Raw genomic sequence first — 23,972 nt, 5'->3', positions numbered from 1 at the left:
CCGTATTTTCTTCGTGTCCTGTCCACAAAAGAGTTGCCACTTCGCACGGGCTTGCCCTCGCGTATACGTAAATGTATTCAACTTAGCTGCTCTCAAACAAGGGACGCATTGCGCGACATTACCGATAAAGAAGCCGTTATGCAGCCCTCTTGGGTCACTGTTTAGTTGAGGAGAGTTTGGGGAGATCAAATTTAAACGAACACTACGGCACATTGCTAGAGAGTCACATGTACCTCTAAGTCTGTGTGAGTGCGCGAACGATAAACCATTACTAAGGGAGCCTAAGGGTCATAGTATACCGACATACATTCCACCGTAACCGTAACCCTCGTATAGTATCCGTGACGTGACTTCAGAGCACACGACGTCTGTTTCATTCGCCTATCCGTAGTTCAAACCGGCTAAGTTTTTTCTTGGACCGAAAACCGTTAAATATATTTTTCGGTTTCCCTCCTGAGCGAAAAAAACGTATACGGTTTCGATTCCGTTCCGGTTCGCACCAAAATAGCGGTTTTTTTCGGTTTTCGGTTCCGGTTTTCGGTTCGCTCCGACACCCTGGTTTTGCGCTTCATTAATCGACCTTGACTCGAAACGCTCCTCGAGTGGAGGAATTTCCTCGCCCATTCCTCGAAAACCTCGAGGTAGCATCGGTGCTACTTCGAGAACGCTCCTCAACTCGAGTTTGGTTGGTGTCATGACGGAAGACATGTCGTTCGCTACGTTCATCGGGCGTTTTGTGCGCGATGGCCTTTAACTGGGCGCTGAACACAGTACCACTGAGCGACAGCGTTCAATAAGGGGCCATCAAACTCCTTTTGAGTTCTCCCTCCTCACCTCTCCAAACTCCCATGAGTTCCTCATATGGTATATGGTACCGCTTCATGAAGACAACCGTACGAAGCCTTTTGGATACATTGCCGCTGGAGGAAAGTTTGTGCAATCGTGGGCTGCCGCTACCTCCTGTGCTACAGCTGCCCGTCGACATGTGATTTTATGGCGTTAGGACTTTTCGAACGGCCACAACAGACATTGTGAATGTGAATGCGTGTGTGTGTGTGAACGGTGTGCCGCGTTGTGGAAAAAATCCCACACCTTCTCGCAACCACACTTTTGAAGACAAGGTGTAATAAATTTTCCTTCTCTCGCACTATTTAGCATAAAGAAGGTATGTTTGAAGGACGTTGTCACGCAAGAAGTGGTGCAAAAAAAGAATCAGTGCATTGACTGGACATCTGATCTGCCTCCTCAATGCTTCTGTTTCTCTGTAATCTTTATACTGTATCAAAGTGGCCCAACCCCTGCTCCAGCTATCACCGAAACGGCTCAACAAGTCTTTCATTCATGTTTTTCATTTATTTTTTATTTTTTGCAGTCAACGACAAAGCGGCAAGGCGTGCATCTTTCGTCTCAAACGGTCGCGAGAGTTCTGTGGCATTCCCCCCCCCCCCCTTTTAAGGGTATTTGGGAGTTGTTCCAATAGTGCCAATTCCGTTTGTTGGGTGGGATAGCAGGCTCCACCGTTTAGGCAGAGCGCGAATTAGGACAATAAAAGTTCGTACGACATGCTCGCGGTGACTCCCCAAGAATGGTCTCCCCGATTCTTTGCTCGGGACGTTGTTGTTCAATCTTTTTTGTTTGATTGTTCATAGCTACCCTCAAGGCGTTGGGTAAACGTAGCAATCCGCTAACAAACAGTCATTCATGCCACATATTGTAACAGGGTAGAAGAATGACAAGCAGTGACACCATCTTTCATTATTCGATACGAGGTGACCATGCCATTAAGCTAGCTGCTGCCGTTGTGGTTGTAGTTGCCAGACCAGAAAACTAGGAAACCTGTCAGTCTGTTTTCCTGTTTGAAACACCTGCTCCCTTCTTCAAACACTTGCAGTCCTTTGTGTTTGTATTTGTATTACGCGTTGGTCGAAATAAAGTGAAGAATTACATTTATTTTTCATGCCATAAGTGTGTTTTAAGCACATAATTAACATTTTCGAGGGGTCCCGAAAGACGGCTGGGGACGAGAGTACAGTTTCATTTGAGGACGGTTTCTCGAGGACCGCCTTGCCGGAGGAATCCCCGAAGCAGGTTCACGAAACGCATGATCTCTCTGAGTGGAGGAGCGGTGCTTTCCTCCACTCGTTGGAGTCGAGGAGGAGCGTCGAGTCAAGGCTCGTTCATGAATTCGGCGGTCAGTCTCGACGCAAACGTCACTTTTCTGCATTCATTGTCCACTATACGAGATATGAATGTTTCTCGGACTCCACTTTCCGATGCCTTGCTTTGCCACGCATGCGAACCTGCCACTTTGATGCGGTATAGATTTACCAATTCCTTTTTATTTTGCATTCTAAAAGACACGTCCACGTCTAACAAAAACACGGCCACGTCCTCAGCGCGTAGCTGGAGTAGATGGATGCGCTTTAGCTGTTTTGGCAAGCACGTTATCATATCTTGTGACCCTAGGATGACATCTTGCTCGGGCATAGAAATCTTAAAGGACGACGGAAGTGAAAATAAGCTGCAAAGCTGTTTGCCTCATATTGCGATGTGTACCAAAACAATCTGGAATTCGACTTAGATTTACGTATATTATTTGAAATGCCGCCATAATCGCGATATAAAATTCGGCCGCGGAGCACTCTGAGCCCCTGGTGAGCGTCGCCGCACCGCCGTAGCAGACCACGGAAGTGACGCACGTTGTCTCTCCTGTTGGAGTTCCCTTCATTTAGCGGTTGTTTTGCGGTCGGAGGTTGATTTTCGTGACAAGAAAGCTTGTGAAGTCTTTCCAGCATGTTGCAGACTTCCTTTCAGCAACGCGAGGACACAGTGTTCGTTGCACGAACGACACACGGATAGAGAGCACAAACAAAGCGTCAAACATCGACTGACGTTTATTACAAAGACAACACTACCGAGGTTGGCACCTAAAATCGATATCCGAAGGAAGGTGATCTCATTCTCTCCAGGCGTGACAGTCTTGCTGCTTAGTACATTTTAGCTGTCTTACCTTGCGTTCGGCCAGGATATGTTTCAGAACAAACACGCTCTACCAGTCTGGTTGTTTCCGTGGCCGTATCAGTGATGGCCAGTAGTTAACTACATGTAGTTAAACTACTAGTTAAACTATCTGATTGTAGTTAAAAAGTAGTTATCAACTACTTGCAGAAATGTAGTGGCAACTACTAGTTAAACTACTATTTTAAGTAGTTAACTACAGTAGTTAAGTTACTGAAGGCGTCAACTACTTCCGATTTTGCCGCAAACTTTACGGCACGATTGTGCTTCCGACTTTTGCCTTGAGCTACTCGTTTGTTGAGAACGGAGGTGCAGAGCAACTATGTGGGGCATGTGTACTAAATCTTCGCTTTTAATTAGAGGTGTGCGAATATTGAAATTTTTGAATACGAATCGAATACGAATATCGACAAAATTGTCCTTCGAATATCGAATATCACGTCACAGGATAACGGCTTCTAAGAGTTAATTAAGTTAATTAAGCCCCGGAAAAAAGCATCGTCACAGTAGTGTTCTGCTGATGATAGGAAAATATCCCAAGTGCTAATGAGGAATATGTATTAATGTATTGGCTTAGCATAGAGCGTACATGCTTATATGCACATGTACAGGAAAATTATTTTTACAGTGAAACAGTGTATGTTCTCATGAGGCAAACTGAAAACTGCAAGCAAAATCTTTCATTTCAAAAATCTTTCTCGCGAAATCTTTCTCTCAGAAATCTGCGCGCGGGCCTCAAACTTTGTCGCGGCGGCGGCGACGCGCGTGAGTCGCGAGCAAAATCGATCTATGAAGGTCGGGCTTTAGGCTATATATGCGTCTTGCTATCATCTGTAACAACAGTTCGCGCAGTTTCAAATGACTGCAGCATTACGGTCATCCTAGTTGGCGCTTTCATACGGTCGCAGAGCGCCGGAGTTGGAGAAACTATGTCGAAATATCAACACGTCGCACTCCTCGATTATCGCCGTCATCGAACGCGACCATGATTCTATCATATATCGCTGATAACCACAAATCGAAACCGAAAAAGACGCATTCGAGACGCAGGTTTTGGCTGTGCATCCAATGGGACGCTGAACAGCGGTGTTCAGCTCACCGACAACAAAATGGCGATATTTAACCGTAATTTCACCGAACTGTAGGCCTCACACGAATGTTCAGAGTTCGCTAGCAATCCACTAAAGCCACGACAATGCTGACGATGTATCAAACGTACCGCGGTCTCGATTTTCGCCAGGTGAATGCTGTGGAATAATTCTGTAACGTAGTTTATCGCGTAGGCATAGACAGAATCCCGCCGCAAGCTTTGTATTTGACGATCGTAGCAATGACTTGAGCAAAAGTTTATTATCGCTTCTGATTCATATTTAGGTGCCCAAGAACACTACAAGGGATTGGTGATGGTGGACAACGTTAAGTAGTTATAGATGTAGTTAAACTACATTGCAGTAGTTAAAAAAGTAGTTTTAACTACTCCCCTGAAAAGTAGTTGAACTACTAGTTAAACTACTCAATCCCAAAGTAGTTAGTAGTTATAGTTAAACTACTGTAGAAGTAGTTAGTGGCCATCACTGTGTCCATTGGCGCTCGACTGGCAATCGACAGATGGGAAGTTCAAATTCCGCCGATGTCTGACTTTTTTTTATGACTGTCATATTTCAATTGTTTCCGAAAGACAGGAATCTTATTCTGGTCGCGAATCCGTCTATGCTTACACTTGCAGACAGGTGAAACAAGAGAAGTAGTGTGCAGAAATATTGTTGACGAATAGTTCAAAACAAATCCAGAGGTGCTCATTAGCCTTGGCTTGCCAACGAAGTAGATTAGGCTGAAAGAAGGAGCGTCCCCTTCTGTATTTTCACGAAAACGGAAAGCACAAACCTTTGCCTCCACTTGGCGTTTCGGTGTACGTCTGATTTCCGCTACTGGGAAAAAACGGAGACGAAGAAGTATAGGTACGAACCCATCTCTCATAGGATATACCGCCTTCACACTTCCACGAGATCTCCGAATGAAACACCTTGAGGCTTTATTCGGAATTCGCCGTGTTTATCTCGTTCACCTGGCAGCCGCACATGAAGCTAGAGAGATATTTGAGGTCAGATTTTCCTCAGATTTTCCCGCAATGCTTTGCGGCAGCGCTCCATGGGCGATCGTGTCGGGTGGGCGGCCCAGTGCGCTCGTAATCGTGAAAAATATGCCAATCCGTACAGCGTACTCGCAAAATACTAGTGGCGGCGTAATTCTGCGCAAGATTTACACCTTGTTCGGACCCTTTTTTGCAATGAACAAATTTCGCTTCCGTTGTCGTTTAAGTAGACAGGCTTGAAGAAAGGCTGGGAGAGAGAGTGATGAGGGAGAGTAAAGGAGTTGTATGGAAGCAAGAACCTCTCCCAATGTCCAAGTGCGGGAGACGCCATGATCGATATTGTGGATTCGGCCGGATTCGGCCACAGGCTTTCCACGTGTGAAGAGCAGTCGCGTTCGGAGCAATGGTATCCAATCCAATGCAAGTCGCCTCCGCTCTGCTCCGCGTGCCATGCCGTGTGCGAAGTGCGTTTGTTTTGTCTGCCATCACCTGTGAGCTTGGATTTCCTAGGGAACGAGCATCGTACGGTTAAAACATTGTACTGCAACATGAACAATCAGCGCACGGAACTCGTAGGAGACACCGTTCGTAGCACGCTAGGCCTACCGTATCGATCAAGCGGCTCACATGTTGAGATGCTCCTCTTCTTGTAAATGTAATTGGGGGTTTGCGTCGCGAGACAACGGATGCTCCTCTTCGCTGGCTTGGTTTCTAGTTATGAAAGTTTTATGTGCTCGGGTGAACGCAAGTTAGGTGTCGTGGCATGGTGCTTGATTATTTCACCGATCCTGTCACACTCACTTTTGTCGTGGTCTTTTCCTGTGAACAGCCATGTTGCGCTCGCAAAAGTAGATTTTGAGAGCTGAGCCTATGCCGATTTTTAAAATGGCTTGCCACTCCATGTGGCACGTAAATCATTAGTTACAACAGGAACATTCTCGTCCAGCCACTCTTCAAATAGCGATGGAAACTAACATGAGTATGCTGAATCGTAACACAAGTCTTGGCTCACCACACCAAAACTGTACGTTTCCGTGCCAGCTGTTACCACACATGTGAATATGGAAATCTGTTGTTCCCCAATGGCACGCTTGTATTTCGCATGGCATAGCTACTGTACAGTTTTCTGCGAAATCGAAGTGCATTATGTGATTCTTGGAAAGTGGATTAGTATTTTTCTCCCATATGGCTTTGCTCTGCAATGTAATTATGACAAATGTGAGAACCCGCCCACTTCCGTAGCTCTGACAGGAAATGTACTGCTACAACTCCAGCACAGAACACGCGTTTTGTGGTGAAAGCCCTCTGCATAACTTAAAAATATCGTAAAATGCAAGCTTCGTAGGAACTTGGTGGAACCCTGAAAAAAGCAACTCCTAACACGATACTTATTGGTACAGTATGCGTATCACCGTGTAAACAGCTTGCAAGAGAGAGGTTTTCCCTCCGCTGGCCATTTAGTCGTAGAAGTACGGATTTACGGCAACGTAGGATTTCATTTAGATGGTTTGTGGGAAACAACGAACTCCCAGCGCGGATTCTTTCTTCAGCAGGACGTCAGAAGTTAGCCGACGAATAGCTCAGGTAAGACGAAGACCAGGCAGCCTTCCCAAACAAAGGCAGGGAAGGATAACGGACTATTTTGGTTACCGTTTCTATTTTCGTTACTGCTATATTTCCGTTTCCGTTATCTGTTTCTGATACCGGCCCTTCAATTTCGTTTCCGTTACGTTTCAGTTACTGTTTCCGGTAATGGGTCCTGTCAGCACCCTGTTTTGCCCAAGTGCCTTCGGTGTCACGCGTACATACACACTACGCAAGTAATTTTACGTCGTTGGGATGCACATTTTGCAAGATAAAAAGAAAATGTAGGAACATGTCTTCAGTCACTCGGAGTCCAGCAACTCAAGATGGGCGTAACCTTCATTCAATGTCGCGTTTATAAGCACACGCTCTCAGTAGTAAATAATACCGTCATGACAACGGTGAAATTAAAAAAAAAGAACAAAGTACAAAATAAGTAACTAAATAGTAGGCTGTCATCCTCGTGCTATGGTGGAGTATAGTCATGTGTTGATGTCATGGAATTATGAAGACTCGGATGATGTAAGCGACGGATGCACCCTCGAGATCCAATATTGCGCTTTCCTTCCATACTTTCGTGTAGTATTGTAGTATTTAGAGTATTACAGGGAATGGAGTCATAAAAAAAAGATAATAAATGAAACGTCACTCAAATGTCATCACACAACAGTAATAGTCATTACTCGAATTCAATACCGGATGATAAATTCGTTTCCGTTTCTGTTTCTATTACCGTTACCCTTCCCTGAAAAGGACGCATCGACTGTTGGCCCGCCATCCCGCGGTTCCGCCAGCCGGGCTCAGACACGTACGCACGCAAAGTAGGGCCACGTTTTAACGTGCTAATCGCCAGTGTATTTCTTTTCAAGCAGAATTTTTTGCGTCAGATGAAAGATCTAACATCGGGCCATGTCCTGTCAAAATAGAAATGAAATCAAAAGAGGCCTTTTCGAGAAACGGGCGCGCAAAACCCTTGTTTTTTGTTTGTTTGTTTTTCGAAATCTGCCTAAACATTTGCCTGTTTCAGCTGATACCTAGCTGTAAAAGGTGTACGCACAATAGATATATCAGATGAAAGAACATTAAAAGCTGAGCAAACTGATACCAAGTATGGTAATGAGGGACAGCTAGAGGCATGTTCGCCATTTTTTGTAGCACACACGTTGCACCTGCGCGACAAAGTCTGCCCTCGGACTGTTGTCCTGTAGGAATAATAAAGCATAAAAAAGTTCACTACAATATTTTTTAAAACTCATGAGCTATACGCGTGCAAACACGGCAAAACTGCGCTCGAATGCAGGGCCGGATTTTCTTGATTTTCTTTTGCACGAACACCATTCGGTAGAAATTCTTCATTTTACCGCCGTTGATCATCATGTACGACGAGCTCCTAAATATATATATATATACTACAAAATCCAGGAGGTCGATGGGACTTCCCTGCCTGAGGTGACGTGAAACTGGCCTCTTCCCAGACAGAACACTATCCCTTGCGGACGTCCGAAATAGATCCCAACGTCCATGTTCTGAAATGGATGTTAGGTTGACAGCTCTTGGAGCTACATGGATGGATGTCCCTAGCCGTACATCCGCTGGATGTGCCGTAACGACAGTTTGAAGAATTGTCCGAATATGGTCCCTGACAGGATGTTACATGGAGCATTATCGCAGGAGAGAGAGAAACACGGCACGGTGTGTCGCGGTGGGAGTTCTTTCGATGAACCAATCGAATGTCTCGCACCAAAAGCAGTAGGAAACACAGATATTACGTCTTCTTCAGTCAGTTCTACCAATTCTTCAGTCCACTGTTATTGGAATGCGCAATCGCATTAAACTTAAGCACCTCACCGTTTACTTTAACTCGCAGGCAAACTGGACTCTCGAATTTGTGAAAATTTGCGGGACAAGCAATATATAGTATCGGTTTTCGCTCTGGAAATGTATGCCACTGCTTTTCTAAGAGTAGTTTCATTTTAAATCCAACAACGGATGAAAGTAGTATTTTTTAATTCCCCCAGAAAAAAATATATGTTAGAGGACAGCTCAAACGAAGCAAATCGCACAACGTGCGACGCTCGTGCGTGGGGTAGTTTCCGCGAGGAAGAGGAGGAAAGTCTGAGGCTGCTTGAGCGCGCTTTCTTCTGGACCGACTTTGACGGGATCTAGCACCGCTGATTTTGTGTCTAGGAACAGGAGGTTTTTTGTGGTTCTAGGCTGCACCGTAGACACTGTCGACATCTACCCACAGAACTCCGAGGGCCACAGATTTTCTGTTAAAAAATGCCAAGCTTGGCGTAAACGTTCAAAAAGGCCAAACTTTGTTACCAATTTGCTTCATGACGGAATGTCTGAGGACATCGAGCTTAGTGCCATTCGATAGGACGTTGAAAGAACTTTCGTGCTGTATAAAGTTCATTTTTCTCAGTCCAGTGCTTACTGTGTTATCAGCTTGAGAATCGCACATGGTAGGCGAAAATTGCCAATGTTGTATCTCAATTTTCTCAAAAATGCCATCTTCGATTTCCTTGATTATTTTTGAAAGGGTGGCGTCATGTCTCTACTTTAGACCCCAAGTGAGACAATCTTTTATTTTTACCCGAGAGACGCGCAGCGTTTTTTTTTTTTTTTTTTTTTCTCAGGCAGGGTCCACGAGGCTGCGGCCTTGCGCGCCCCACCTACGAGCACGCGACCTTCAACCTCTTCTTTGCTACAGGTCTTCTGCTGACGGATAAATTAATGATCACACTGCGTGAGCTTGTTGTAGTGTCCCCAGAGCATCACTTTACGTTTACCCAATGGTCTCCCAGTTCCGTCAGGCTTATTCAAACCGTGGGAGAGTACAGGAGTTGCCTGTGCGCCCTTGACGAGAAGCCCCAGTCCTCGAACATACCGACAAAGTAGTGAGAGGAAACGAAGCGCTTCGTAAAGCTCTTTATCCAGTGGTAACATCGTGGCTTTTTTTTTCAGGTTTCCACCAGTCCCCCAGGCAGTGTGAAAGTCACATCCTAGTCATTGGTAAAAGAACGTTGTGGAAGTTTCGTAAAACGTAAAATGTGCCCATTGCGAGACCCGTGCAGGTGATGGATGCAACCATTGAATTAGCATCATCTGATAGGTTTAGATATGACCTTTCACATGATATAAAGTGACTGGGTTCAAGCGCATGGATGCCGAAAGGATTACTGAAGACCACACCGAGGGTTTAAGGTACCTACGGCAACCGGAAACGAGGGATTTTAGTTGTGCCTTGTTCTGTGGGAAATTTTGATTCCCACGGTGGCGCTGGCACAGCTCGTGGAGGGCGAACGTGTTATACTTGAGAGCAGCAACATACTGTCATCACAGCGGTCTTACGGGCTTTGTATATAGCACTCATCGTAATTCCGAAATAACGCTACGGGGCATAAAACTAATTATAGGTAGCATGCACAGCTTCGGAACTATCACTTATTGCACCCAAGCTAAGAGACTGCTGCAACCAGGCGGCAACAACTTTGTATTCTCACGTGTTGTAACTTTCTGTCCCCTGTGGCCGTAGTTCTGCCTTCCTAATATTAACTCGCACGACAGCCTCATAGCGTGCGTATGTGCATTGCCTCAAGCACATGTGCAGGAGAATAGTGAATATGCGCACGTGCATACGCACACGTCGTGCGTGCGACTCCCATGAAAGTGCGTAATAGCAAGTTCAAGGCGCCCACGAAAGTATTGCCCTGCGTCTCTAAAGGAAAAAATAAACATACGTACCATAAGTGCAAAATAAGTACAGAATGCAACATCTGGGCAAAAAATTACAAAGCAAAGACTACGAAGCAAAGCGCGCTCGTAAACATACGAGGAGCGCCTTTGTGTGGAAAAATCGCTCCACGGAAATGTAGCCCAGCGTCTCAATCAAAAAGAGAAAAAGTACCTACCTTACCAGTAGCGCAAAGTATAGGCATAATCCTGCCCCTGTGGAATAAATCGTGAAAAATATTCTGGCGTTTTACAAATAATTAAGATCGAACATGCAAAATTTTCGCGTACCACTCGTGGTTTTGCGATACTAGGCGGACGAAAAATGCGCTTGAACTCAGTCACTTTATATCATGTGAAAGGTCCTGTAAAGCTTTCGGATGATACTAATACAATGGTGGCAGCCATCATCTGCAGGGGTCTCGCAATGGGCACATTTTACGTTTTTCGAAACTTCCACAACCGTTCTTTTACCAATGAAAAGGATGTGACGTTCATACTGCTTGGGGGACTGGCGGGAACCTGAAACAAAAAGCTACGATGTTACCACTGGATAAAGATCTTTACGAAGCGCTTCGTCTCTTCTCACTACTTTGTCGGTATGTTCGCGGACTGGGGCTTCTCGTCAAGGGCGCACAGGCAGCTCATGTACTCTTCCACGGTTTGAATGAGCCTGACGGAACTGGGAGACCATTGGGTAAACGTAAAGTAATGCTCACGCAGTGCGGTCATTGATTACTCCGCCGGCGGGAGACCTGTAGCAAAGAAGAGGTTGAAGGTCGCGTGCTCGTGGATGGGGCGCGCAAGGCTGCAGTCTCGTGGACCATGCCTGACCAAAAAAATCGCTGCGCGTCTCTCAGGTAAAAATAAAAGATTGTCTCACTTGGGGTCTAAAGTAGAGACATGACGCCACCCTTTCAAAAATAATCAAGGAAATCGAAGATGGCATTTTTGAGAAAATTGAGATACAACATTGGCAATTTTCGCCTACCATGTGCGATTCTCAAGCTAATAACACAGTAAGCACTGGACTGAGAAAAATGAACTTTATACAGCACGAAAGTTCTTTCAACGTCCTATCGAATGGCACTAAGCTCGATGTCCTCAGACATTCCGTCATGAAGCAAATTGGTAACAAAGTTTGGCCTTTTTGAACGTTTACGCCAAGCTTGGCATTTTTTAACAGAAAATCTGTGGCCTTCAGAATTCTGTGGTTGGCTGTCGACAGTGTCTATGGTGCAGCCTACAATCACAAAAAACCTCCAGTTGCTAGGCAAAAAATCAGCGGTGCTAGATCCCGTCAAAGTCGGTCCAGAAGAAAGCGCGCTCAAGCAGCCCCAGACTTTCCTCCTCTCCCACGCGGAAACTGCTCCACGCACGAGCGTCGCACGTGGCGCGATTTGCGTCGCTTGAGCTGTCATCTAACATATATTTTTTTCTGGGGGAATTAAAAAATACTACTTTCATCCGTTGTTGGATTTAAAATGAAACTACCCCTAAGTGATCTTCATGGTTCTTAGAGGTTGTATCTGTACGTCTTTATTTTTGTTTTTTAAAACTTCGTGCTCATTGTCCGTAACGGAAATAAGAGGAACAAACAAAAACGAGCCACAGAGTAACAATCTGTCCACTTACGCAGTATAGCTCAATAAAACAGTATCAATAATAATGAGAAAATGCAGGGCCCTGAGCACGTACGCAAGCAAGCCCGTGCAACGTCCAGGCATCTCCGTGTAAAGTCCTGTGAGGACAAACGGCGGATATGTGACATTGAATCCTATACAGACATTGAATCCTTGAGTTGTCCGCATGCGGTCGTCGTGTATTAAGTTTGTTTGCCAAAGTATTTCTTACTGCGACACTTTAAGATTAGTTCCCACGGTACAATACTTACAACTGGAGGCAACAATATTGAGCCGCATGGTACATATATTAAAAATGGCGGCATGAGGATAAGATACGACAAAGAAAGAAACAGACGGTATGCTGTCATGATGTGCCGCTGTGTTCGTCATCCAATAGCACCAGTAGTGCTTACACACACAAACCATGATTACCCTTCGTACCTGTTTGCTTAGGAGAGTAGATAGGCTTGTCGGTCTGCAAAAACAGGTAGCCCGACTTCTCGCTGACCATCAGTCTGGCCTCTTTCGTGTAGAGGGAACCGCATTGAACGGAGAGAGCAATGTACCTCGCTGCATATGTTTCTTCTCTCTGTAGCTGTTGGGTGCCAGTGCGCAACTTCACTTTGCGTATCTCATCTGACAAAAGAGAGAGAGAGAGAGAATCGATCATACAAGAGCCTGGCAATGTACAAATTTCTACAGCAAGCGGATCTAGTTGTTGGGGGCCAAACGAATGATGTTTCACACGTATATACGTTGACATAATCTCCACGTGCAAAAGCACCCTGTCGCGAGCGTACCATCTCTACCTGGAAGGAACGTGAACAAAGTACATCTCCGACGTTCCCCACGGAGTTGAGAAATTATGCGGTCGTCAGCGGCTTTGAGCATCATAAATTTGCTGAGGAACTCGCACGATGTCATGTGCTGTACGCGAGCTGCCATAGGAAATACCATGAGCCTTCATTGTACGACAATGTTTTCTTTTTTGTTTGTTTGTTCAAAGTGCCACCGTGAGGACTAAACTATGATATTTGCCTTTACTTCGTATTATAGATTAATCTCACTCGAAGAAGCAAAAGATGAACATAATAAAACAACTCGCATAATATCGTCCAGCAACAGAGCGCGTTTCCGATCGCTGGGAATCCGCACTAGCGACTTTATCTGGCGCGATGTCGGCAAAGGAGAGCGAGGACGAAATCACGCGCCAACGAGATATCGCGGAAGAAACGCCAAGAGCATCCAAACGACGTCTAAAGTGACGGTGGAGGAGTTACTCAAAAACGCTACGGAGCAGGGCTTGAAACCGTTATTTTGGGGCGTTCGGTTCAAGTTCCGGTTCAAGTTTATCGGTTCAGCACAACTAAAATAACGGTTTGAACAAATATTAGTCGGTTCGGACCGGTCCACGTGTGCTTGCTAATTAGTGTACCACATGTCAGAAGTAACACCAGGTTCCGGCGATCGCTTGCTCCCTCTTCACCATCGCCTCTACACTTCAAAGCTACAAAGAACCATGCATTTCACAGCAGATCATCCTTTACTATACCAAAAAGTGCTGGGAAATGGCGTACAGCGTACCATTGAACTCCAGTGCAAAAAGCTATGGCCAGTATTTAGCAAAAAGTATGAAAGAAAAAAGAGAGGTCGCGTCTCTTGGTTCAGCGGTCGGCGTCTAGTTGGTGCCAGAACTCGACGCTATGCACCATGCTCTGGACCACACGCCAACCTAGCGACAAGTTTCCCTTGATCGCTAGTTCTCCGCGTTGCTTGTGGATGTCACAGTGAACGATTAAAATTTAAAGATTGATATTAAACGGTAGGTTAGAGGTAGGTAAGGTAAAATTTACGTCGCCTTCACGCTGCGACGCTGAATGAAAGGGAGCAGCCGAGACAACAATGCAAAGTATAGCCGTCGTGTAGCACATTTTGTTACACCTCCAGTAATAAAAATGTACAGAAATGTCGTGGACCTTCGGAAGTCACGCTGCAGGAGGTGCATGGACTCACCACTCCTTGGTTTAATGAATTCGGTAAGATTCCGAGCGATGCAGGGTGCTGGTGGGCGGCAGTCGAGTGGGAACGTATAGGAGATTTTATCGTCTGCCGAATTGGTCACCGCAACATACTTTTCCGGTTCACTTGCGGTTCGTTCAAGGAGAGAGAAAAAAATGTTTACGGTTCAGTTCGGGTTCGGTTCGACAAAAAATAACGTTTTTTTTTTGCGGTTTTCGGTTACGGTTCAGTTCCAGTTTCGACCCCTGCTACGGAGGACGGCGCTGAATGCAGCGTAGCTAGCAGACGTAGTTTCTCGTCGGAGAAATTTTGTGGAGCGCGCACAGAATCTCTCGGCGGCAGACGAGTGCACGAGAAGATGTGACGTTGCTCACGTGCATCCAAGAAACTATGACGCCGCTCCTTTCGCCCTCGCGCATCCGGCGAGATCTCACCTAAAAAAGTCGCTCGTGTGGGTACTTGGCCACGGCGGCAGACGAGTGCACGAGAAGACGTAACGTTGCTCACGTGCAGCCACGAAACTATGACGCCGCTCCCGTCGCCCTCGCGCCTCCGCCGAGATCTCTCCCGGAAAAGTCGCTCGTGCGGATACCCGGTCACCGCCAGAAGTTGCGAGACAGCTGTAGTGAGCAGACGGTAATGGACATCGGAGAGGCAACCATGGCATACGTGTATGTACATTAGTCCACCCATGATGTCACTCTTCTCGAAACTAAAAATTTTACGATACTTGGACGTCGCATCGAGAAATAGCAATTTGGGAGAATACAGCGCGAGACAGGCAGACTAATTGCATTGACAATATTCTAAAGCTACTACGCATTCAACACACTGCATAACAAAAACATGAAAGAGCGGGCAGGAGACGTGTTCTGTGTTTGTCTGTATGTATGTTCCAGCCTCACAACCGCTACTTTCCATAGTATTATGTTCTAGCGTGGAATGATGGCTGGTATTGTGCCTGTAGAGGGGGGGGGGGATGTATTTATTCTGAGTCAGCCAGAGCCTTAAGTCAGCCAGAAGGAACGGCTTGCTATTCCTTGCCTGTAGGGGAAGCTACTCTCAGTTTGATTGGCTTGGACCGATATATGCGAGGCTCCGAATGCCGAGTCAAACTTCCACGATTGCTTTGTGACGTGACAGACGGCGACCTGTTCTATCACTGTGGAAGAGAGAATCGGAGAGCTTGCAATATGGCAGTCGTCGAGAATCCAGACAACGGCAGGAAGATACGAAGGGTGTTGGGGGAGAGGGGGGGACGTTGAGCGCTTTGATGCACAGACCAAGTTTTGCATCGGGACGCACGGAAAACAATTTTCAAAACCAAACTCCTGTTCTCGTTCTCCTCCTTGTACTCGAAGATGCCTGCTACAGCAGACCATGGTCCGCTGTATTTGTTGCGTTGCTATGTTTCATGGCAGACAGGCGACATGACTGACAGGGATGGCTGGGACCACGCATTAGGTTTAAGCCCATACACATAAAACAATTAATGTAACCAGCGAACCCAGCCTAACGTTAAGCATAGCTAATGTATGATTTATTCCGGGGAGGGCGCGTTGCTTCGCAATCTTTTTTTTTTTTTTCATTCCTTCAAACATAGGTAGGGTTGAGTAGCCCATACCGTTTACTGTACCTTTCCGGGGCACTTTTCCTTTGTTTAATCTAAATTCACATTTGGTAATTTATAGGTTGAGGGAGGTGTGCAGTCACGTCGCTGCTACCCTGTTCGATATCGAAGCAGTGACTCGATCGCATGAAGTCGGAATTTCACTCACATCAGTAACGTGTGCCTGGAAACAAAATGCAAGCAAGGGAAAGGTGAGTGAATGATTGAAGCAAACGCTTCAGTCTGCTCTTACACATGCTACTGCTTAATGATATAAGCCGCGTATGCTGCATTGCATGCCACAGGTAGAACCAGCAGCGATAGTGCACATCGATTTCAGACGCCCAAAGAAATCTCAGAGCAAACAACCACTAACACCCTCCAGTGTTTCAATGCCATCGCCAAGAGTCGTCTAGGGCTTTTCCAGATTATCAAGGTACTATGTTGATTTATTTCCCGTTGTTTGCATGTTGCTGAGTTTCGAATGTATCCGTGGAAAGTAATGTGCATCAAAAATTGCAATCAGAAAAGATGTCTATTAGGGCCTCCTACTGACGAAACTAAGCATTTATTTTCGTAAAGGAGCACTGCCCTGGTGCAAAAGTGCACAAAATGTTGCCTAGAAGAATGCTGGATGTGGAAGAAACAGACACTGCTTCAGAAGGGAAAGAGGAGTGTGAGCTGCTGCCACTGCCACTGACAAGTGTTTTCAATGAAGCCTACAGAGGACTATGCAGTGAGGAACCTGAAGGTGTCATCATCTGAACCTTTGACTGTCTTGTCATATGCAAGAGGGAGGCTGATTTTCTGGAGAGGAGCACTAGGAAACAAAGGCTCCCTGAGCTGTGGTTGAGGCACAGAGAAGGCAGGATAACTGCGTTGCTGTTCTTCAGGGTGTCATCCTTACAGGAGAGTACTAGTCCACAGTCTACACTTATAGAAATAATGGGGTACAAACACACACAGAACGTTCCTGCATCAATTGCATGGGGGGGGGGGGTGAAGACGTAGCAAAGAAAATGTCAAAATGACCAAACGCCATGATAACTTCACTGTATTGCAGTCAGGGTTGATTGTAAACACTGAGTGGCCTTATGTGGCCGCAAGTCCTGATGGTGTTGTTGAGTGTAGCTGTTGTGGGAAGCGGCTTTTAGAAATAAAGTGTCCGTACAAAGACCATGACACTTGTCCTGCCAGCATCACGGACAGCAGCTTTTACCTCGATAGCATGCAAGGGCTAAAGAGATCACATCAGTACTTTTATCAGGTGCAGGGCCAAATGGCAATTGCAGATGTCGTGTCATGCTGGTTTGTTGTATGGACACAGAAATCAATTATTGTTACAACTGTTGAGCGTGACAGGGCCTTCTGGGATGGGCTGGTCCAAACGCTGGAGTCATTCTTTTAAAAATGGGTCTTGCCAGAGCTACCTACCCGTCGTCTTGATCAGAGGACGGATGCAGATTTCACACACTTTTGCTTGTGTCGGCAGCAACAGGAAGGAAGAATGATTCCGTGTGACGGAAACAGTTGCCCAACAGTGTGGTTTCACTTCAAGTGTGTGAAACTTACGAAAACGCTACGTGGCAAGTGGTTTTGTCTTGCCTGAGTGTACCGCCATATCGGCGGAGAATGACCCACCACATCATCATCCCATTTGTGTGTGTGTGTGTGTCCTGCCCGTAGCCAAGGGTAGTAAAAATGCGACAATTGTAGCATCTCTCGTATTTCATACAGTATTCTATGGTATTTTACAGTACAGAGTAGCATATTATACAGTGCAATAAAATGTGTGACAAATGACAAAATTCATGTTTTATTCCTAAGAAAACATACGAAACACACAACTTAAGCATCAAATGGCCATCATAGTCACTTGCATGTTCAGTTCACAGGCCAAGTGGTGCTTGTACTGTTGGGGACACGGTTAGCTAAATTTTCAGCACTTTCATTCTTTGAAGGGCTTGCCAATATGCTTCTCTGCATATTCACAATTGCACCACATATAATCCAAACTTTATCGATTGTTCCAAAATGCCTATCAGTTGGCGATTTCAAAAAGCTGATTGGGATGATGCGCTGGAAGATTCGGAATCTTTTTTGCTGGTTGATAGTACGTTCAACCTGGATACGAACTCTCGAAATCATCCTTGCAACTTCAACATCCCTTCTGCTGAGTTGTGGCTTTCCCCGATTTGATGGCGGCATAATGAGAGATGCTTCCTTGACTGCCAACAATTCTAGGACGTTGAAACCCCTATCTGCCATAATCATGACATGCCTCTCAACCATCTTCAGGAACCCTGATCTTTTGGTTAGTTCTAGATCACTAACCCTGCCACCCCAAACCTTAGAAATAAAACAAATTCCTCCAGTAGGGCAAATGCCGATGAGCAACTTCATTGTACTGGTGCTTGTAAGCACTAAATATTTGCGATCGTGCCTCGTAGGAACATGGCCTCTCAATGAACACCTCTGAGCAGTCTATTATGCAGCGGAGGTGCTTCAGATGTGGGATTTTGCACTCTGGAGGTAACCGACGCTGTACATCATCTCTGGATGGCCAAACAATCATGGGAGCCAATTCAGTTCTCGGAATATCGATCCATTTATGAAATACTAAAGAAACTCGATGTCGAGACGCGAAACCTGTAAACCAAGTCTTCGTTTAGAAGTCCGAGTCTGATTTTCATCAGTGCCATCAGCAGTTGCTGCGCGCGCGTCAGTGCTGTCACCCGGGGTGTGTACTGCTTCAGCATGTAGTCAGCAATGCAAGGAAAGGAATAAAGAACTTGTCAGCCCAGTGAAAAATTTAACACCTCTGTCATCATTGTGAACGTCAACCACTGTACGGAGTTCAAGCAAGCTGGTTGTTCTGTTGTTCGAAGCTGGTTGTTCTCACTTTTTAGACGAGCATTTTCTGCAGTGTTCCTCAATGTAACGTCCTGTCAGCTCAGTTGCACAAGAGACACTGTGCGGCTGCTCCTCTGCACAAGCAGAAATGTCCTCGCTGTCAGGCAGCACTCAACTGGTTCTGCTGTCTGGGCGTTCTCAGTCTCGCTACACGCCGCACTGGGTACAGCAACTCTGAGCGGGCTTGTACGCGTTCATAGCGCTCGAGAGCACGTTTCCCACGGGCAGAGTCCCTTGCAGGGTCCTTATGAGCGAAGATGCTCGGAATCCAGTCCGGATGAGTTGGAGTGTGTACAGGAGCCCATGAAATAATAGCAGTTGCCCAATTCTCCATGCCAAAAGACCAAAATATAGACTTTCAAGGATTGTAAAGACAATAGTAAATGAACGTATGGTGATTCGTGCTCATAAATGCAGAGACAGTCCGATTAAGCTGAATCTAGGGCGGCTCTTGGGTCTAGACGAACCGGCAGCTTAGTCGAACAGGGATCCCCCCCTCCCATACACACACACACCTAAGACCTGTAGAGGACGATGGTCTTCCTCTACATGAGCCCCGACCGGCGATGATGGTATGCCACGGAGAGGCGATGACGGTGGCCTATCTCCATGGCCGCGCCGGTGGAACTGAGGCAGGTGCTTCAGGCGCGTGGCCATCTTCGTCATTGTCCACGGCCCGCTACAGGGCTCCCCCCTCAGACGCGGAGCGGCGATAAGAAAGATGGAAGAATCACGTCTATACCGGAGGGAGAGAGCGAGAGCGGCCGTGGATGACGTGCACTACTGGACGAATTCGTGGGACGGCACAATACCCGTTGCGTGAAGCTCTCGATGAGCGAGGCAGATGAAGGGCGAATCGTTGGGCGAGTCGTGGCCTGGGGTGCCGGAACCGGCACGGGAGCGTGAGCTCATAGGGTCCCAGGAAGTGATGCTGCGTACCCGTGAGGACTGCCGTGAAAACTGCCGAGACGCCGGCTAATGCGGGCCGTGGCGTCGGCGGCCGCGACTGCCGAAACCGGCAGGCGAGCACTTTGCTCTGTTGTCGCGGCCGGCTGCGAATGAGCGTCGAGAGGGAAGTGGCGGGTAGTGGGTGTGCCGGGGTCCGTGCACAGCGCAGGGCGGTCCCCGGGATCCGTCAAGCGATGGTCGGTTAGAGGATCGTATGACCAGTGACCGGTCGCAGCGTTGCATGGTCGTCCAAATCGGTACCGTGGAGGGGGGCGGTACGCGAGCGTCGGCGCGTCAGTCGACAGGAGAAGGGCAGTCGTGATGCTGTCGTTGAGAGCCGGACGGTGAAATGCTGCACGGCTGCAGAGGTGGGCGGGGCCGTGCTGGACGGTGAGGCCGCAGGTGGAAAGGCGCCGGGTACGTTAACGGCGAGGTTTGCTGGCGGTGGTAGTGTTCGTCGAAGGCGTCGTCAGGAATTTGGGATAGTAACGAGCCGAATTGCTCCGAACATGGTGTTCGTTGTTCGGGTCACCAAATGTAGAGGACGATGGTCTTCCTCTACATGAGCCCCGACCGGCGATGATGGTATGCCACGGAGAGGCGATGACGGTGGCCTATCTCCATGGCCGCGCCGGTGGAACTGAGGCAGGTGCTTCAGGCGCGTGGCCATCTTCGTCATTGTCCACGGCCCGCTACAGACCCTTGGAGAACAAATTGAACATTTCACTCACCAGTCACGAAGTGTTTCCTGCTTATTCGTGACGCATTTGTCGGCGTGAAGTTGTCCCGTTTCACCGCTAACGCCCATGCTCTGCGGCGCTTTTCGTCCTGCGGATATCTATAAAACCTCACTGCTGAAAACTTGTTCACCCCTCCCCTCATTGTGAAACCGAATGCACAGCACTGTGGCATGTTGAGGAAGAACATGCCACACCGGCCGGTTTTCCATGCCAGGCCGGTTTTCGTGACAACCACCGCCACCAAAAAGATAGTGCGTAAACAACGAGAATTAGACGATGTAGGCACAAGCGTGAAGGATTTCATTGATTGGTTTCATTGATGTCAAAAAGATATAGACCTGTTTCTCTGGGCCAGGTGGCGCGAGTGAGCAGTAACGTCAGCGCCCCAAATTGTGCAACACGCGGTCGTTTAGCAGTCTGCATGTTTAGGAGTCTGCATGTTTGGGAGTCTGCATGTTGAGGAAGTCTGGCAGCGAACATATCAATCAGAATACGAAGCGAGGAAAGGCTAAAACGGTGCTAGCACGGTGCTAGTGGATGCGAGACCGGAGAGGGAAGCCGGAAGCGATGAAAACGGCATATATACTCCCAGATACGGAACACGTGAAAGCAGGTACAGCCTCCTTGTACAGCGTTGGCTCTCGTTGTTTAAACGTATCGGAAGAAGAAATGTGGTTAATGGGTTACGGTTGTACAAATAGAGCTGTCGTCGAGATGAGCTGCGAAAATATCGGTATCAGTAATGTTAGAAGACCGCGATACGGAAATTTTGTCACGGAAATACTTGCTTCGTTGCTATATTAAAAACGTAGCACGATTCCTACCCATCCACTACCATACATTGAAAGGCACGTACTCACTCTCGCAGCGCTTAGAATAATAAGGGAAAGAGTGTTTCCATTATCCCACTCAGTGTTACGGGGTGTCAGTTGTTAGCCAGATGCTGCTTATTGCGAAGAATACGAGTCTGGCCTTCAGCTGTGGTTATCAACGCGGAGTTTGTGGCGATTATGCAAGCTGTATATCTTCCGGAAGTGATGCCTTTGCCACGTTGGGGAGAATCTTGTGCGCCCGAAATGATCACGTTCTGTAACTGAATTGGAAGGAATGAGTACGTCTGTGTTGCTCTTCAGAGTGAGTACAGTGCATACAGTCGCAGCCTTGCGTCATCGCCGGCCCGCATGGATAATCGTCTCCACTGCAAAGGTTCTTGAGTGCTGGCTTGGATATCAGCTCATACCTGCCATGCGTGCCCCTGTACAATCCTCGTCTCGACGGACGACACCCTGTGACGCTGTTTGTGTTTTAGTGCTTGGAGTTTTTCGCACTTTCGCACTTGGATTTCTTTCCGCGCTCGTCTTGGCATGTGTGCTTTACAAAGTATACGTGTGTATAGTCAGTGACAACATAAGTCATACACTTGACCACGCCCCCACACAAGAATCGCTCCGCACGCGCGAATGTAGTGCGGCGCGGCCAAGTGGGGACTGGGGTGAGAGATAGAGAGAGAGAGAGCCGGCACAACATCGCGATGCAGGGGCGTCGTGCAAATGCTGGTAGCCAATCGCAGGATCCTCCCACGGATGAGTGGGCGGTCCTAATTGTAGGACTTAAGTTGTCACTGACTTTAGATTTCTATGGTTTTCCTTTTCTTTTTCCCCCACCCTCCTTTTCTTTTTCCCCACCCTCCTTTCGCTTCCTTTGTTTTACATACAATGAGCCCTAAATAACGCGTCCTGGAGTAGCCAGTCCCGAGTAGTTCGGGACTAACATCGCCATTTTTTTTACCACAATCAATCGATCAATCAGAGTGAGTTCTTGCAATCGTTAGTTTACATGTCGCTATTACGTGTTCAGTTCGTATTCCAAGTTTTCGCGCACACAAGGATCTGCTGAGAACGAAACCCTAGGAAACAAAACGTGAAATGTAGCACGCCAAACAAGTGACGTCTTAATTATTGTTTCGGTACCCAGCGGTCAGATTGGCTATCGTTAAAGGACAGCGCTGATAAGATTGTTCGGGCCATATTGAAGCAGTATCCGCGCTTGCAATATCCGCGAGCGGATCCGCAACCACGCTTGTTCAAGTACGTGTATCCGCATTTTATCCGTGCTGATTTTATATCGTTATTTTGCTACCCACAAACGCAGATTTCAGGAAGATATCTGCGGATACAAACCGCACCCCTGCACACCTCTAGCAATCATTGTTATTTCCAGCTTGGTTGCTGATTTGCTCAATTGAATAACGCAGAAGTCAAGATGTAGCGCCGAGAAGTACCCGCACAGTAGCCAGAAAATAGGCAACGTCTAAATTTCGGCAACACGACAGTCAGAATGTAGCCAATTTGGCAACCCTGAACCTGGCGATATCAGCCTAGCATACAGCTTGCATAATTGTCAGAAACGCCGCGTTGATTACCACAGTTCACGGTAAGATTCGTATTATCCGCAGTAACATAGCGTCTAGCTGACCGACACCTCTGACACGACTATTTCCTTCTATTTCCTCTAAGGACCGCTAGGGTGGCTGTATTCCCGTATAAGTTAAGTTCAAGTTATTTATGATTGAATATGACCAGCGTTTTCGCTGCCCTGGTGTCACTGCCAACAGCTTCCGGGTTTCCTCCCAAGCATCGCAATCAGTGATTCGAAACAAAACTCGCAGACTCGTCAGCTTTATCTCAGTCACACACCTTTGGGACATCCGTTAAGATGCAGTACCTTACGCTTACGTCAAAGCAAAGCCAAATCCGGAAGTTTGTCTCAGGCACTACGGCTCTCTATTAGATGAAATGCTGCATGACACATCTACATGGAACTCATAGTCATATACATTTCTAGTCACAAAATCAGTCGACGGTTCCAGACTCTCTGTAAAATGCTGCACCAGAACCGTTATTCGACGGGACTGTCAAAACACGAAACCGCTATTCTACTACTAAGAGAAGGAAGCGAATACGACAGCGCGCTACAGCCAACCGGAGCTGGAATACCCCGTTGCAACATTAAAGTCGTGAGTAAAGTTTCAGGAAGATGATTCGCCTGTGAGGTCGGAATGACGCTCGCAACTTCTGAGACAACAAGGAAGGCCCGGTTGCGGAAGTTGGATCACGATCCAGAAGAAACACGACACGGAACTTATCTGCCAGGACATCACAAAAAGGGAATATTTGGTGCCGAGTACAGGATACTCCAAGACAGCATTCGTAAAAGAGTACCAATGCATCGGAAAAAAAAAAGGTAAGATAATGCAGCAGTCAATTGTGCTGGTGCATGTTTTGCCTTTTCGGAAGCAGAACGATCCTGGCTACAGACGTGACGCAACCCACATATGTGAGGCCAGCAGCGGCAGGCCGGTTTTCGTGACAACCACCGCCACCAAAAAGATAGTGCGTAAACAACGAGAATTAGACGGTGTAGGCACAAGCGTGGAGGATTTCATTGATTGGTTTCATTGATTTCAAAAAGATATAGACCTGTTTCTCTGGGCCAGGTGGCGCGAGTGAGCAGCAACGTCAGCGCCCCAAATTGTGCAACACGCGGTCGTTTAGCAGACGACGTGGCACTTTCAAATACAGTCTCGAGTTGTTCGCACTTTTCAAGAAGCACCGCTTTTTCTGTGGATTTCCTACAGATTTTGTAGCTTCCTTGGCACCATACCGTTTGAAAAACCATGCAAAACACGC

At 47.0% G+C, this 23,972-nt stretch overlaps 1 protein-coding gene across 1 annotated transcript in view; it reads right to left on the bottom strand.

Moving 5' to 3' along the window:
* Positions 1–23,972, bottom strand: part of LOC135376411 (complement C3-like) — a 127,606-nt gene that overhangs the window by 53,794 nt on the left and 49,840 nt on the right. The window contains exon 4 of the mRNA XM_064608914.1: positions 12,496–12,690. Coding sequence (XP_064464984.1) covers positions 12,496–12,690 — 195 coding nt within the window. The remainder of the gene's footprint in view (positions 1–12,495; positions 12,691–23,972) is intronic.

The sequence above is a fragment of the Ornithodoros turicata genome, unplaced genomic scaffold, assembly GCF_037126465.1.
Source record: "Ornithodoros turicata isolate Travis unplaced genomic scaffold, ASM3712646v1 ctg00001086.1, whole genome shotgun sequence".
NCBI lineage: Eukaryota > Metazoa > Arthropoda > Arachnida > Ixodida > Argasidae > Ornithodoros > Ornithodoros turicata.
This window is presented reverse-complemented; position numbering and strand designations above follow the sequence as displayed.